This window comes from Chelonoidis abingdonii, chromosome 1 (genome assembly GCF_003597395.2).
Source record: "Chelonoidis abingdonii isolate Lonesome George chromosome 1, CheloAbing_2.0, whole genome shotgun sequence".
Classification (NCBI taxonomy): domain Eukaryota; kingdom Metazoa; phylum Chordata; order Testudines; family Testudinidae; genus Chelonoidis; species Chelonoidis abingdonii.
In genome coordinates this window covers 48,999,213-49,016,436 of record NC_133769.1, presented here as the reverse complement: position 1 = coordinate 49,016,436, position 17,224 = coordinate 48,999,213, and the positions used below count along the sequence as shown (strand labels likewise).

The 17,224-nt window shown below is 41.9% G+C and overlaps 1 protein-coding gene across 1 annotated transcript in view; it reads right to left on the bottom strand.

The window, feature by feature from the left end:
• CTTNBP2 (cortactin binding protein 2) overlaps window positions 1-17,224 on the bottom strand; it is a 186,801-nt gene that overhangs the window by 78,731 nt on the left and 90,846 nt on the right. The window contains 1 exon segment of the mRNA XM_075065458.1: window positions 16,973-17,072. Within this exon segment, the coding sequence (XP_074921559.1) occupies window positions 16,973-17,072 (100 nt within the window).

Sequence of the window (17,224 nt, the reverse complement as noted above, 5' to 3'; positions counted from 1 at the left end):
CTTCCTGGGAGAAGGGGATGCCCAGGCTACTACCTCTCTGGAACGGTAGAGAGAGGGCCCCATGCTGTGGTCAGGGGTGTCTCCAGGCCCCAGCATGCCAAGCGCATGCTTGGGGCAGTAAGCCGCGAGGGTGGCAGGCAGGCTTCCCTCGGCAGTTTGCCTGCGGAGGGTCCGCTGGTCCTGCGGCTTCGGTGGACCTCCCGCAGACGTGCCTGTGGAGGGTCCGCTGGTCCTGCGGCTTCGGGAGGTCCGCTGAAGCCACAGGACCAGCAGACCCTCCGCAGGCAAACCGCCGAAGACAGCCTGCTTGGGGCTGCAAAAACCCTAGAGCCGCCCCTGGCTGTGGTTGACTAGCACCCTGAATTGCTTTAATCTTACCCTGAGAGGCAAAGTTGTGTGAAGAGTCTTACAAGGTGAAGACAAGAAGCTGAACTTGATGCAGTGAAACAGAAGTTATTGGAAGGATTCAAAGAGGTGCCTAATATGCTCTAAATGAAAGACAAGAATTACAATCTTAGCAACTGTGTTAATGGGTTCAAGGGACATGGTGTTTGGGAGGCCAGAGAGGAGGTGATTACAGTAATCAAGATGGGAGGAAGATGCCAGCCTGGATGAAAGTTTTGGCTGTCTCTACAGCAAAGAAAGGATGAATCTTCAAAATGTTATGGAGGAAGTAGCTGCAGGAATTGGACACAGCCTGGCAAGAAGGAGCCCAGTTAAAGGTGACAAGCTGGATCAACAAGAGGGATGGTGGAATGGATTAAAGGGATGTAGTGAGGTTATAAACTTGGTCCAACATTTAGATTGCATACTATCAGCCTTTTATAAAAACCTAAAACCATTAGAAATGCTTCCATCATTCATTAAAACATTATAACGGAATTTTTTTTTAAACAAACATTTTTCTGCAGTGTTTGCAAGCCAACACTGGAGCATTGTCTTAGAACCAGCTTTGATAATCTTACATGTTACCAAGCTGATAAAAAAACTAAAAAGTTTTCATGGAAAAAACAAGTTACCTTCTTGTAACTGTTCTTCATTAAGATGTGTTGCATATGTCCATTGCAACTATAGGCGTGTGCGTGTCCCATGCACCAGTGCTAGAGTGTTTTCCCCAGTGCAAGAGTTCTCTAACTTTTTTTGATAAGCCTCCCATTTGAAAATGTTTCAGGTTGTGATGATCCGAAAACACACACATGCCACCCTTACTTCTATGGGCTGCTGCTGGTGGTGGCGCTGCCCTCAGAGGTGGGCACCTGACCAGCAGCCACTGAACTGCAGCTGCCAGCTCTAAAGGCAGCGTGGAATTAAGGATGGCAATATAGTGACAGCTCCCCACCACCAGAATAGCCTTGCAACCCCCTTTTGGGTCTTAACCCCTAGCTGTACCCCTAACGGCCCTGCCCACACTTGAGCTTCCCGTGCTCCAAACCAAGGGAAAAATATAGAAGGAGCTTCGCCTCTCCTTCAGTCCCTTCACACCAGAAGTTAATGGTAGTCTCCGATGCCCAGGGGGAGAGGACAGGTGGTATTGTGGACATATGCAACACATCTCAAAGAACAATGGTTATGAGACGCTGAGTAACTGTTTCTTCTTCAAGTGCTTGTATATGTCCATCACACTGAAGGTGACCCCCAAGCTCTTATCCCAGACAGTGGGGCTTGGATTCTCATTGGAAAAAGGAACTGTGGGACCTACATTTGCATCCTTCCTTGATTCAGCGGTCAGTGCACAATGTCTGGTGAATGTATGAACTGAACACCACATAGTTTCCCTGCAGATGTCCATAATAGGGATGTGTGCCACAAATGCTGTTGAGGCTGAATGTGCTCTAGTTGAGTGTGCAGTCAGCCTGCCAGGGAGTGCTATCCCTTTGGAAGCATAAGAGTGCTGCACCTGGTGCTCCATTTCAACAGTCTCTGTGTTGTAACTGGTTGTCTTCTCTCATATGCTCTGGATTTGAAACAAAAAGCTAGGAAGAAACATGGAAGGGCTGTGCCCATCCAGGGTCCCGTCCATGGTGTGCAGCCTTTGCTCATACCTGTGAACATGATTCATATGAAAATCAGATACTACCTTTGAGATGCTCTTAGGGTGTGGCCTAAGCTGAACCTTGTCCTTGTGAAAAATGTCACATGGTGGATCAGAAGCCATAACAACATAAGAATGACCATACTGGTTCAGACCAGAGGTCCATCTAGTCCAATATCCTGTCTTCCTACAGTGGCCAATGCCATGCCCCAGAAGGAATGAACAGAACAGGCAATCATCAAGTGACCCAACCCCTATCACTCATTTCCAGCTTCTGGCAAACAGAGGCTAGGGACACCATCCCTGGCTAATAACCATTGATGGACCTATCCTCCATGAATTTATCTAGTTCTTTTTTTAACTCTGTTATAGTCTTGGCTTCACAACATGCTCTGGCAAAGAGTTCCACAGGTTGACTGTGCATTGTGTGAAGAAACACTTCCTTTTATTTGTTCTAAACCTGCTGTCTATTAATTTCATTTGGTGACCCCTAGTTCTTGTGTAACGAGAAGAAGTAAACAACACTTCCTTAATTACTTTCCCCACACACGTCATTATTTTATAGACTTTTATCATATCCATCCTTAGTTGTCTCTTTTCCAAGCTGAAAAGTCCCAATCTTATTAATCTCTCCTCATACAGAAGCTGTTCTATATCCCTAATCATTTCTGTTGCCCTTTTCTGAACCTTTTCCAATTCCAATATTTCTTTTCTGAGATGGGGCAACCACATCTACATGCAATATTCAAGATGTGGTTGCCCCACACGGTACCATGGATTTATATAGAGGCATTATGGTATTTCCTGTCTTATTATCTATCCATTTGTTAATGATTCCCAACTTTCCGTTAGCTCTTTTGACTGCTGTTGCACACTGAGTTGATGTTTTCAGAAAACTATCCACAATGATTCCAAGATCTCTCTTGAGTGGTAACAGCGAATTTAGACCCCTTATTTTATATGTATAGTTGGAATTATGTTTTCCAATCTGCATTACTTTGCATTTATCAACATTGAATTTCATCTGTCATTTTGCTGTCCAGTCTGACAAATCTGTTCTTCACTATAGTTTCAACCAGTTTGCCTGGTATTGAAGTCAGGCTTACTGGCCTGTAATTGCTGGGATCACCTCTGGAGCCCTTTTTAAAAATTGGTGTCACATTAGCTATCCCCCAGTCATTTGGTACAGAAGCTGATTTAAATGATAGGTTACAGTCTACAGTTAGTAGTTCTATAATTTCACATTTGAGTTCCTTCAGAACTCTTGGGTGAATACCATCTGGTCCTGGTGACTTATTGCTGTTTAATTTATCAATTTGTTCCAAAACCTCCCCTAATGACACCTCAATTGAGGACAGTTCCTCAAATTCATCACCTAAAAAGAATGGCTCAGGTTTGGGAATTTCCCTCACATCCTCAGCCATGAAGACTGATGCAAACAATTCATTTAGTTTCTCGCAATGGCCTTATCATCTTTGAGTGCTCCTTTAGCATCTTGATCGTCCAGTGGCCACACTGATTGTTTGCAGGTTTCCTGCTTCTGATGTACTTAAAAAAAAATTTGCTATTACTTTTTGAGTCATTGGATAGCTGATCTTCAAATTCTTTTTTAGCCTTCCTAATTGTATTTTTCCACTTCACCTGCCAGAGTTTATACTCCTTTCTATTCTCCTCACTAGGATTTAACTTCCACTTTTTAAAGGATGCCTTTTTGCCTCTCACAGCTTCTTTTACTACATTGTTTAGATACAGTGACACTTTTTTTGGTTCTCTTACTATTGTTATGAATTTTGGGGTATACAATTAAGTTGAGCCTCTGTTACGGTGTTATTTAAAATGTTTCCATGCAGCTTGCAGGGATTTCACTTTTGGGACTGTACCTTTTAATTTCTGTTTAACTAAATTCCTCATTTTTGTGTAGTCCCCCTTTCTGAAATTAAATGCTACTGTGGTGGGCTGCTGTGGTATTTTCCACGCCACCGGGATGTTAAATTTAATTATATTATGGTCATTATTATGAAGTGGTCCAGCTATATTCACCACTTGGACTAGATCCTGTGCTCCACTGGCTGTACTCTTCTAATTATACTGACAGGTCATTTCTACACTGCAATTAGGATCAATTAGTAAACTGGGCTCATTTAAACCATATGTATTTGAATACAGCCAAAAGCAAGGTCATGCATCTACAAACAAAGAAGATATATCAAATTTACAGCATGAGGGAGTATATTCTGGAATGCAGTGACTCTGTGAGGAACATGGGGTCATGGAGGATACCCAGCTGAAACTAAGCTCCCAATGTGATGTGGCAGATAAAAGAGCTAATTTGATCCTTGGCTATAAAAGAAGAGGAATATCAAGTTGCAGTAGGAAGGTGATATTAACTCTGTATACAGTATTAGTAAGACCATTACTAGAATATTGTTTCCAGTTCTGACTGGAAAAGGCTCAGGAAAGAGCTAAAAGAATGGTTTGACAACAGTAAAAAACCAAACGAAAAACAAAAACAGTTACTTACCTGTACTGCCACAGTTCTTCAAGACATGGATGCCGACATGTATTCCACTTGACTGTGTGTACTCCCAGCTCATTGAGATATTGTTCTTGTTAGGAGAGTTAAATTGACTGTTTGTCCAAAGCAGATGGACTGGCTGGCTGAAAGTAGGCCTTTTCCTTTGAGATTAACGTCTCTTCCTGGACAAGTCCTGTGGTCTAGCTGGATAAGCCAACTGCCGAAAATAATGCTGGGAATAGAGTCAGTATTGTTGCTGCTGTTGTTGTTGACCCCCATGGTGACACTTCTTTATCACTGGGCTATAAACTTCCAGTGAATGTAAAGTAGTTCAAGAGTCTTTAAAAAAAAAATTATGTCTCATCAGTTTTCTCTGAAAATAAAAATTTACCATCAAATGGTAAGTCCTCTATACTTTGCTGGACCTCAGGGCCTATGCCAGAATTCTGTAACTGCAAAGCTCTTCTCATTGTTACAGGTGAGGTCATAATCCTAGAGGAGGTGTCTGATACATCCAGTGCTGATTGTAATGACATCCTGGCCACTAATCGGCCCTCTGCAATGAAAGCTTGAATCTCTCTTGGAGGATTCTGGCAGCTTATCTGAAAATTCTGTCATATTCACAATTCACAAAATCATATTTTAACAGTAGAACCTGCTGAATGGCAATGCACATTAGTAAAGATGACGTTGAATAATTTTTTCTTCCCATTAAATCCAATTTTAAGACACTATGTCTTTCAGTTCCAACTTAAATCAGTGGGCTTCCCTATGGGTAGTAAGGAAGGTGGGATATGCCACAAAGCCTTTGCAGGTTCCAAAAGTCCTTCATTTATAGGGAGAGCTGCCGTCCCTGGAGCTGAAGACTGGAGTACATCTACCTATTAATGGGTATTCTCCCAAACATACTCTGCCTTCCCAAAGCTGTAGCCATTCACCATAGAGATCTTGACATTGTTTAAAAACCACAGGCACAGGAGAAGAGGAATCTGATATAGTGGAATTGTCCGATGAAGAAGATGAAGCGGAAAAGGAAATCAAGGCTAATGGAATCTTCTGTGATTCTACTTGCTCCTGTAATAAAGGCTTAGACTGAACCAGCTCAGAGAGAAAACCTCCATATGGTCTCTAGATTACTTGGGTAAGGAGGCAAGACAGCAGGAAAGTCTGGTGACTGTACCTTGGAGTGAACCAAGGGTCAAGACCCTGAAGATCAAGAGACCTCCCAAGGATTCCATGAATGCCACTGAGGAAAGGGATGTGACATTGACTGCCTGTAGGAACCGGGCCACAAAACCCTATCTCTGGTATGAGAACGGTACCAATTCCAGTGCCAATGGTGATCTCCTAAAGACCTAAAGCGCTTTTGGGCTCGCTGTCTAGATGAAGAATAGGAAGTGGAAGATGACTTCAACAGGAGAAACTCTCCAAATAATCTGATAAGAACAGAGGAACTACATCTGGAGGAGCGGAGTAAGCTGACTGGAGTGGTTCAGGAACATGAGTACCAACCTCAGGGAAGAATGTGAAGATGCAGGGCACAAACCCCAAAGTGGTTGTGAGTTCTATACTTAGATTTCACCAACCAAGTATCAAGTGTGAATCCTCAAGCACTATAACAGCCTTAATACGGAGTCATAGATAGCCCCCTTGAGTACTCCAATCTATCTTGCCACTCAGGAAAGCTTGCCTTTGTGATAGATGTTTCCTTACACCAAAAACCACAATATTCAGGTTACTCCATGTCCCAAAGAACCAGTTACTTACTCCAGGTCAACTGCACCTTAGATCCTAGATCAAAGACAATACTTGTAGCCAATCCAATAATAAATTAACTAAATATTTATTAAAGAAGAAAAAGAAATGAGAGTTATTTACAAGATCGAAGCAGGTAAACATTCACACACAAATGAGTTACAACCTTAGGTTCCAAAAGGTAATAGAAGCTGCTATAATATATTAAATTCTAAGTCCTTTAGGGGCTGACCCAGGCCATATAGTTAGAAATCCCTTGTTAATGCTTAAAAATCGTTGCCCCTCGGAGTTGAAGCAGTATAGAGAAATCCAGTTTCTTCTGATCAGAGATTTTTATTCCCTTCCCCCAGAGTTCAAGCCAGTGAGACGAATCCTTGTGCACATTTCCCCTTCATGGGTGTGAGGGGAGCAATCAACCAAGTCTTTGTCCTTTGATGTTTCACAATGGCTCATTTGGTTTCAATGAGCCTTCTTGTATGCAGGCCCTAGCATCTTCTGTAGGAAGCCAGCCTTTACATTAATTAAAGCTTCTTTCCTGTTTGGCGAGTTACACAGTTACAGAAGTTTACAATATAAAATTTAGCCTGGTCTACACTGCAGAATTACTTCAGTATAACCACATCAGTCAGGGATATGAATAATCCACACTCCTGACTGATGTAGTTATACCAACCTAAGAGCTATGTTGGTGGGCGAACTTCTCCCGCAGACACAGCTAACGCCTCTCCTGGAGGTGGAATTATTAAGCCGATAGGGAGCTCTCTCTCGTCGGTATAGAGCAGTGGTTCTCAAACTTTTTTTTTTTTTACTGCTGACCCCTTTCACATAGCAAACATCTGAGTGTGACTCCCTCTCCCAATAAATTAAAAATACTTTTTTATATATTTAACACCATTATAAATGCTGGAGGCAAAGTGGGGTTTGGGGTGAAGGCTGACAGCTCGCGACCCCTTCACGTAATAACCATCCTGATGCCAAGTTTGAGAACCCCTAGTTTAGAGAATCTAAACCAGATTCTTCACTAGAAGTGCTATAGCAGTGCAGTTGCATTAGTGCAGCTGCTCCACTGCAAGTTTGTAGTGTAGACCTGTCCTCAGGGTAACTATATAACATGGGGTACAGAAGTTAAGTGAAATTAATACATGCAGCATCTTACAAGCATTTCATAACATATAAATACTAAACATATTTTTATAAATAAAATACCTATTTTAACAATACTAATACACAGGTGAGCCTGACTGGTTTCCAGTTATATATTCGTCAGTGTTCAGTTGGGGCCTACGGGCCTTAGCATGAGCTGGCACCTGGTGTGCTAGCATCAGGTGACATGATAATTACTAACATAACAACATACTGAGAGAAATCACATCTTAACTCATTGGAAGCCCAGTACACTGGCCACATCAAAAAAGATAGCAGTTGGAGCCTTCAATATCAGCAGTGTCACAGAGACAGCCCTAACACTCAGTACTGGAATAGACATTGGTATCGAAGGAGAGGCCTGTACTGCATTTGTTGCTCTGGCCTGTACCCAACCTGTAGAAACAGAAATTGTCTCCAGGGCCAAAGATGGAATTTGCACCAACAAAATAGCCTTTGGTGCCGGTCTTGTTTCCACAATCTGATTTTTAAGCAGTGCCTGCAACAGCCTGTACTGTGAGGCCATCAACCCAGATGGTCCAGAGATCTCAGAAGACACCACTATAGCTGAGGGCTTCTATATCACTGGCAAGTCTGGCAAAGAGAAGAAAAGTAAATCTGTAGATGCTTCAAAAGCCAGTGGTGTTGACACGTTCAGTGCAGAGACCAACGTTGTTGGTACTGGATTCAATGGACACCCCATAGAAGATACCAAAGTCAATGGCATTCTGCCTGAATGATTTGCCTTTGAACTGGAGAGTGGGTAGAGAGCCCTGCTCTAACCTGAGTACTTGAGGAACTCCAGTTCCTACCAGCACTCCTTTTTGAAGGGAATGAATAATCTCCCATGTCTTGGAGTAAATGAAGTCAGTTTTATGAGTCCTCTTTCTGGGGGGAGAAGAGGAAAGAGAATGGTCTATTCTCCTAAGAAAAGAGTTCGAGTCTCGTGGTGGCACTGAAGGTCTCTGAGCAGCTGGACAATCTGATCCCAGCACTAACGTGGGTCTCATGGGTTGCTCCATCAGGTACAACCACTTGAATACTCTTTAGGGTGACTAGATGAGAGGAAGAAAATATCGGGACACATGTGGGAGGGGTCGCCAGCCGGGGGAAAAATCAAAACAACAACGGAGTACTGCGGGACAAAGGCCTAAATATCAGGACAGCTGATTTTCAGTGGCACTCACACTCTCCAGGTCCTGGCCACCAGTCCGGGGGGCTCTGCATTTTAATTTAATTTTAAATGAAGCTTCTTAAACATTTTAAAAACCTTATTTACTTTATATACAACAATAGTTTTGTTATATATTATAGACTTACAGAAAGAGACCTCCTGAAAATGTTAAAATGTATTATTGGCAAGTGAAACCTTAAATTAAAATGAATAAATGAAGACTCGGCACAGCACTTCTGAAAGGTTGCCGACCCCTGCTATAATCACTAACATAACAAAATACTGAGAGAAATCTCTGCAAGTTAACAACAAAAAGTATGAGATAAATACCACACAGAATGCTCTGACTCAAACCGAAGGCACTGAGAAGGAGCTGAGGGGGAGTCGGGGAGGTGGCGCCCTTAAATAGACATTAGAGAGGCTACAAGGCCCAAAGGGTGTTTGTGCCATCACAACGGATGCTGCTAGGCAAAGTTCTCCAGCTTCTGTGTGCTAGGCGCTCACATACCTGAGGGGAATATACATCTGCAACCACCTGAAGTATAATTAGGCAGGCCAAAAAAGAATTTGAAGAGCAACTAGCAAAAGACACAAGTATATCAGAACCCTGCCAAATAATCGTTGCGACCACCATAAAAGATTAGGGTAGGAAGAGACCTCAGGAGGTCTCATCTAGTCCAACACCCTGCTCAACGCAGGACCAACCCCAACTAAATCAACCCAGCCAGAGATTGTCAAGTAGGGCCTTAAAACCTCCAAGACTCCACCACCTTCCCAGGTAAACCATTCTAGTGTTTCATCCTCCTCCCAGTGAAACAGTTTTTCTTAATGTCCAACCTAGACCTCCCCCACTGCAACTTGAGACCATTGCTCCATGTTCTGTCATCTGCCACCACTGAGAACAGTCTAGCTCCATCCTCTTTGGAACCCCACTTCAGGAAGTTGAAGGCTGCTATCAAATCCCCCCGCACACACACTCTTCTCTTCTGTAGACTAAATAAGTCCAGTTCCCTCAGCCTTTCCTCATAAGCCATGTGCCCATCCCCCTAATCATTTTCATTGCCCTCTGCTGGACTCTCTACAATTTGTCCACATCCCTTCTACAGTGGGGAAGCTAAATGAATTTTTTGCACTGGTTTTCATTGCACAGGATGCGAGAGAGAGATTCCCACATCGGAGTCATTCTTTTCAGATGACAATTCTGAGGAACTGTCCAAGTTTCAGGCATCAATAGAAGTGGTTTTAGAACAAATCGATTAGTTAAACAGTAATAAGTCACCAGGACCAGATGATATTCACCCAAGAGTTCTGAAGGAATTCAGGTATGAAATTGCAGAACTACCAACTGACATAGAATCATAGAATATCAGGGTTTGAAGGGGCCTGAGGAGGTCATCTAGTCCAACCCAGTGCTCAAAGCAGGACCAATTCCCAACTAAATCATCCCAGCCAGGGCTGTGTCAAGCCTGACCTTAAAAACCTCTAAGGAAGGAGATTCCACCACCTCCCTAGGTAACCCATTCCAGTGCTTCACCATTCTCTGAGTGAAAAAGATTTTCCTAATATCCAACTTAAATCTCCCTCACTGCAACTTGAGACCATTACTCCTTGTTCTGTCATCAGGTACCACTGAGAACAGGCTAGATCCATCCTCTTTGGAACCCCCTTTCCCTATCGCTTAAATCAGCCTCTGTACCAGATGACTGGCGGATAGCTAATGTAACACTGATTTTTTAAAAAGGTTACAGAGGCAGTGCTGGCAATTATAGGCCAAGAAGCCTGACTTCGGTACCAGGCAAACTGGTTGAAACTATAGAAAAGAACAAAATTATCAGACACAGAGGTGACACAATCTGTTGGGGAAGTCAAAACAGCTTTTGTAAAGGGAAATCATGCCTCACCAATCTATTACAATTCTTTGAGGGGGTCAACAAACATGTGGACAAGCATGATACAGTGGATATAGTGTACTTGCACATTCAGAAAACCTTTGACAAGGTAGTCATGGGATAAGAGGGAAGGTCCTCTCATGGATCATGGTTCAAAGATAGAAAACAAAGAGTAGGAATAAATGGTCAGTTTTCAGAATAGAGATGTAAATAGCGGGATCCCACAAGGTCTGTATTGGGACCAGTGTTGTTCAACATATTCATAAACAATCTGGAAAAAGAGGTAAACAGTAAGGTGGTAAAGTTTGCAGATGATACAAAATGACTCAAGATAATTAAATCCAAAGCTAAGTGCAAAGAGTTTCAAAGTAATCTCACAAAACTGGGTGACTGAATAACAAAATGGCAGATGAAATTCAAATGTTTATAAATGCAAAGTAATGCACGTTGGAAAACAATTTCAACTACACATTCAAAATAATGGGGTCTAACTTAGCTGTCACCACTCAAGAACAAGATCTTGGAGTCATTGTGGATAGTTCTCTGAAAACATCTGCTCAATGTGCAGTGGCAGTCAAAAAAGCTAACGGAATGTCAGGAACCATTAGGAAAGCGATAGATAATAAAGACAGTAAATACCATAATGCCACTATATAAATCAACGGTACACCCACGCCTTGAATACTGTATGCAATTCTAGCTGCCCCATATAAAAATGATACATTAGAATTGGAAAAAGTACAGAGAAGGGCACAAAAATGATTAGGGGTACGTAACAGCTCCCATAGGAGCAGAGATTTAAAAGACTGGGACTCCTCAGCTTGGAGAAAAGAGGCAAGTAGGGAGGGATATAATAGAAGTCTATAAAATCATGAATGGTATGGAGAAAGTGAATAAATAAGTGTTACTACCCCTTCACATAACACAAGATTCAGGGGTCACCCAACAAATCAACAGGCAGCAGCTTTAAAACAAACATAAGGAAGTATTTCTTCACACAATGCACAGTCAACCCGTGAAACTCACTGCCAGGGTATTTTGTGAAGGCCAAAAGCATAACCAAGTTCAAAAAATAATTAGATAAGTTCATGGAGGACAGGTCCATCAATGGCTACTAGCCAAGATGGTCAGGGATGCAACCCCATGCTCTGGGTGTCCCTAACCCTCTGACTGCCAAATGCTGGATGTAGGGGATGGATTTGATAATTGCCCTGTTCTTTTCATTCCATCTGAAGCATCTGACATTGGCCACTGTCAGAAAACAGGATACTGGGCTAGATGGACCACAGTTCTGACTCAGCATAGCTATTCTTATGTTCTTAACCTGCCTTCTAGAGAAAGATTAAATAATACCTAGGTCATATACAGCATTTTTCATCAGTAAGTCTCAAAGCACTTTACAAAGATGGTCAGTAACACTATATCCATTTTAAAGAATTGGCAACTGAGGCACATAGATGTGAAATGACTTTCCCAAGATCTCCCAGCAGATGTCCAGCAAAATGCTGTCAAGGCATTGCAGTCTGCAAATATTGCCGTATGTTATAAAACACTTGCAGACCTCAAAACTGGTGACCAGCTTAGCCCACAGCATCACCAGAGATCCAGCAACTAAATTAAGGGTGGGAAGGGTGAGCCTTAAATAGGAAATCCAGAATGGCTAATCGACCTAGACAGCAAACTGTATCAATCCCCTTCACACTCCACCCTCAAACAGGAGCCAATCACCTGGCCCCAGCAATGGGTGGGAAAGATGCCAGAGCTCAGATCCAAATGCCCTGAGCATGAGGAATCATAGAATCATAAGACTTGAGAGGTCATCTAGTCCAGTCTCTTGCACTCATGGCAGGACTAAGCATTATCTAGAGATTCCACAACCTCCCTAGGCAATTTATTCCAGTCCTTAACCACCCTGACAGTTGGGAAGTTTTTTCTAACGTCCAATCTAAACCTCCCTTGCTGCAATTTAAGCCCATTGCTTCTAGTCCTATCCTCAGAGGTTAAAGAGGATAATTTTTCTTCCTCCTTCTTGTAACAGCCTTTCATGTAATTGAAAACTTATCATGTCTCCTCTCAGTCTTCTGTTTTCCAGACTAAACAAACCCAATTTTTTCAATCTTCCTTGTAAGTCATGTTTTCTAGATCTTTAATTATTTTTGTTGCTCTTCTCTGGCCTTTCTCCAGTTTGTCCACATCTATCCTGAAATGTGGCACCCAGCCCTGGACACAATACTCCAGTGGAGGCCTAATCAGCGTGGAGTAGAGCAGAAGAATTACTTCTCAGAAGTAGAAACAAGGAAGAAGCAGGAAAAAAACAGCCCCCACATGCTGAAAACAAAAGGGGATGGAGGAATGAAAGAAAAGGAGACTGAGCAGATGGAGCACTGCTTCAGTTGCTACCAGCCGAGATACCGACCCACCTCCATCCATCACCCCCAGACACCAGAAGGTGTCTCTACTGCTCAAAGCCCCATCAAAACTGTAGCCCAGCTAGTGACGTGAGCATCCAGTTTACCCTAAAAAAGATTAATAGCTGACTTAATCATGACCTATAAGTAGCTACATAGTGAGAATATTTCTGAGAATAGAGGGCTCTTTAATCTAGCAGGAAAAAGGATAATGAGATCCAAATGCTGGAAGCTGAAGCTAGACAAATTCAGACTAGAAATAAGGCAAATATTTTTAACAATGTAGGTAATTAACCATTAGAACAATTTATACAGGCATCTGGTGCATTCTACATCACTTGATGGATTTAAATCAAGACTTGAGGTCCTAAATAGATATGCTCCGCTCAGTAAGAAGTCATGAGTCTGATGCAGGAATTACAGTAACTCCTCACTAAAAGTCGTCCTGGTTAATGTTGTTTTGTTGTTACGTTGCTGATCAGTTAGAGAACATGCTTGTTTAAAGTTGTGCAATGCTCCCTTATCACTTTGTTTGGCAGCCACCTGTTCTGTCCACTGCTTGCAGAAAGAGCAACCCATTGGAGATAGCTGGAGGGGAAACAGGGTGGACTGGCAGCCCCCCTATCAGCTCCCCGCTCCCCTAAGTTCCCTGTGCAGCAGCCACCCAGCAGGCTATCAATTGCTGGGCAGTTCAGTGTCCCTCCCCGCACTACCATGTGCTGCTCCTGCCCTCTGCCTTGGAGCTGCTCCCGGGAGCCACCTGTTTGCTGTGCACAGGCAAGGGGGAAGAGGAGTGCTAATGTCAGGATGCCCCCTCTCCCTGCTCCTGCCCTTGTACCTTATCTCCACAGAGCAAGGGGGAACATGACAGGACTCAGGATGGAGGGAGCTTGCTGGCTGCAGCTGCTGTCTCAACTTGCTGATCTACTTAAAAAGGCAATGCACTTAGAGTGGAGTCAGCACACTTAAAGGGGCAATGTGATCAATCTTTCTCACACACACACAGCGTGTGTCTCTGTCTGCCATGCTGTCTCCTCTCCCTCCATTTGTGCCGCCTTGTAGAGTGTGAGGCTGCATTAACAATGTGTTAACCCTTGAGGGCTCAGTCGAGTGCTAGTTCATCATTTTAGCATTCCCTGGGAAATATCCCAACCTCTGACTTCACCACCTCAACCAAGCCTCACAATCATCATTACTGTGTACAGAATAAAAGCGTTTGTTTAAAACTGTGTGTGTGTGTGTGTGTGTGTGTGTAACAATTTCCCTGGAACCTAACCCTCCCCCCATCTACATTAATTCTTATGGGGAAATTGGATTTGCTTAACATCGTTTCACTTAAAGTAGCATTTTTCAGGAACATAACTACAACATTAACTAAGGAGTTACTGTACTAGCTGAGCTGCTGTGGTCTGTGTTATGATTGAGGTGATCATAATTGTCCCTTATGGTCTTAAAAACAAGTAAGAATTTATGAATATTTCTTTTCTTGTTTTTATCTGTAGAAGGTTTACAGTATAGGTTGACATTTCAAATATTATAGAAACAATATGTATAATGATTCTAGTGAAACCAAAATATTGTGAGTCTACAATTAAAAAAAAGCCAAAATATAAATTCACATGATATTACCATGGTAACAGGTCTTCTTAAACTCAATACATCTTGCTGCCTTACAAGACTTCAGAGTGGCCTGTTGAGTTCTGGGTCTCCCAAAGACAGCTCCAGCTCCCCCCATGTTATGTTAGATTAGTCTCTGGGAGGCTAGGTGGTGAAAGAGTTTATGATCTAACTTTTCACCTCTGGAAATCCAGGGTCAAAATCTGGTTTGGGCGACTAGCAAAATTAGTTTGGTGGTCTCAGCTGTTAGTGGACATTTGTTCAAACCACAAAGCTACCAAACAATTCAGAAGAACTGTCAATTTTTGCTCAAGAGACTGGTACAGCAAAGTTGTCACAGTTCAGGAAAAAGGTTAATTGACATACATACTGGGAAACTTGCATCAAATTTGTATATGCTATTCTTGGCACTAGCCAGTACTTATAGTCCATCATGACCATTAACTTCAGATCCCTAGCATAGCAGCAGCACTGACCATATGATACGGAGAGAAAGGAAAGACAGAGCACACTATTGCATTGCCCATGGCAGAATTCTTCAAAGCAGGAAGTTTAAAATGATCAACAGATCAAGCAGCCTAAAGCATTATTGAAGTTACTCCATCTCTCAGCACTATTTATATATTTCACTCTCTTTCACTATGTCATGATAAAGCAGTCCATGTTCAAGCCATCAAAAAGATGGACAAGCAAAGAAGCAAATATTTAGGGATGTCAAGCTTTATAAACAGCCCTCAGGGACAGAGAGAGTATAAGCTCTGCTGTGCCACAAGTATAACAGAGCCATAACTACCCAAGTGTTGATAGGGTAAGTAGCAGAAATAAATAACTTAATATGTAAAGGAAAATATCTAAGTTACATGTATTTATTTTAGTGAGAGGATGCAAACTGGTGGGGTTTTCTGGCATCTCCTACTCTAGTTACTGTAAATTTACTAATTTTACATTAAATAGTGTAACATTTGGCTAGATACACTATTATCTGTAGAGTAGTTCTCAGGACTGGGACTCTACTGGCAGTCCCTGCCGAGATGATTTTACATTATGACAACATACAATAAGTGTGTATGCAGATGGAGAAAGGTGGGAGGAGGTTTTGGGGAAACAAGGATAGCAGCAATGTGACCACAAGGTTAGAGGGGGGGAACAGATAGCTCAGTGATTTGAGCATTGGCCTGCTTAAACCCAGGGTTGTGAGTTCAATCCTTGAGGGGGCCACTTAGGGATATGGGGCAAAATCAGTACTTAGTCCTGATAGTGAAGGCAGGGGGTAGACTCAATGACATTTCAGGGTCCCTTCCAGTTCTATGAGATAGGTATCTCTCCATATTAAAAAAGATTCAGTACACACCTGTCTGGATAAATTCCATTTTTCCCTTAAAAAACAAAACAAGAAACTAAGAAACAAATGAAAATTTAATGAATCCCTACAGGCCATTCACCCCAAGTATCCATTTCTTGGTACTCCCTGAGTTTGTGAATCTGAAAACCCTCTAGATATAGCAAGAATCTTCAATGCTTCTTGCACTCTCATTTTAAAGAAGTGGTGCATAAAAATAGGCAAGATCTGCCATACACTCAATACAGTTATGTCAGAAGAGACACGCAGTCAAAGGCAGAATTTCAAATGTCCTGCAATGGAAAGTAAAAGAACATTGTGCTCTTTTTGCTTCTTTCAGTTATGTCAGGAAGGCAGGTCTCAAAGACATTTTTGCTCTAGACATACAAGTTTGTTGGGTATGGAAGACACTATGATGGAGCAGCAGAGAGTGTCTTTTTGTTCTGTATTGTACGGTGGGGTACATGACTAAGGCTCTTAGGCACTACTGCAATACAAATAAATATAAATTATGATAGCACTCAGTAGTGCATGCCAAGCAACTGAAAAGGGAAGGAATTTTTAGTCAGATTATTTCAGATTTTTTTTTATTTGTTAAACTCTATTTGATTTTAAATGACTGTCATTGTGTAAAGGGTACTTTTTATGAACTTCAAATACATTTTATGCATTTGAATTTCATGTTACAAATTAAAATAAATGCAGTTATTTATCTGAGTGTAGACTCAATCTCTCCCTTTTGGCTCTCTTTCCTTTTTGTTTTAGAAAAATCAAAGAAAGAAAATGAATGAAAAAGCCTACATTAATATAACATTATAGCTGAGAATGTGTGTATAAGAAAGTCAGGAAATTCAAAGTCATGGTTCCTATGGAAACTGTAATTGTCATGATGCAATTATAAATAGTACATGTGCACAGTGGGTGGTCAAATTAAAGCTGCAATGGGAAACACACAGATCTGTTTACATTCTCAACCATGTTACATTACTATGAGATTGGGTATTTTGCTTTCAATATGTCATAAAAGCACAACTATGGCTAAAAATATAATGCTTAAAGAATACTACAGTTTCATGAAAAAAAAATCTTATGTCACTTACCTGAAATGTCCCTGAGCAACTGCTGAACACAAGGGTGTAAAACCATTTTTATCAGCAGCATCAACTTGTGCTTCTGCAGTCAGCAGCAATCTCACACAATCTATTAAGTAAACACAAATGCAGACTGATGAGTGTGACGTTGCACCCCATAATGCTTTATGGAAATATGCTTATGAATGTAAATATGACATAACTGGAACATGCTTTATGCTACATATGTCATGTAACATATCTCTGCAAAGGTTATGACCT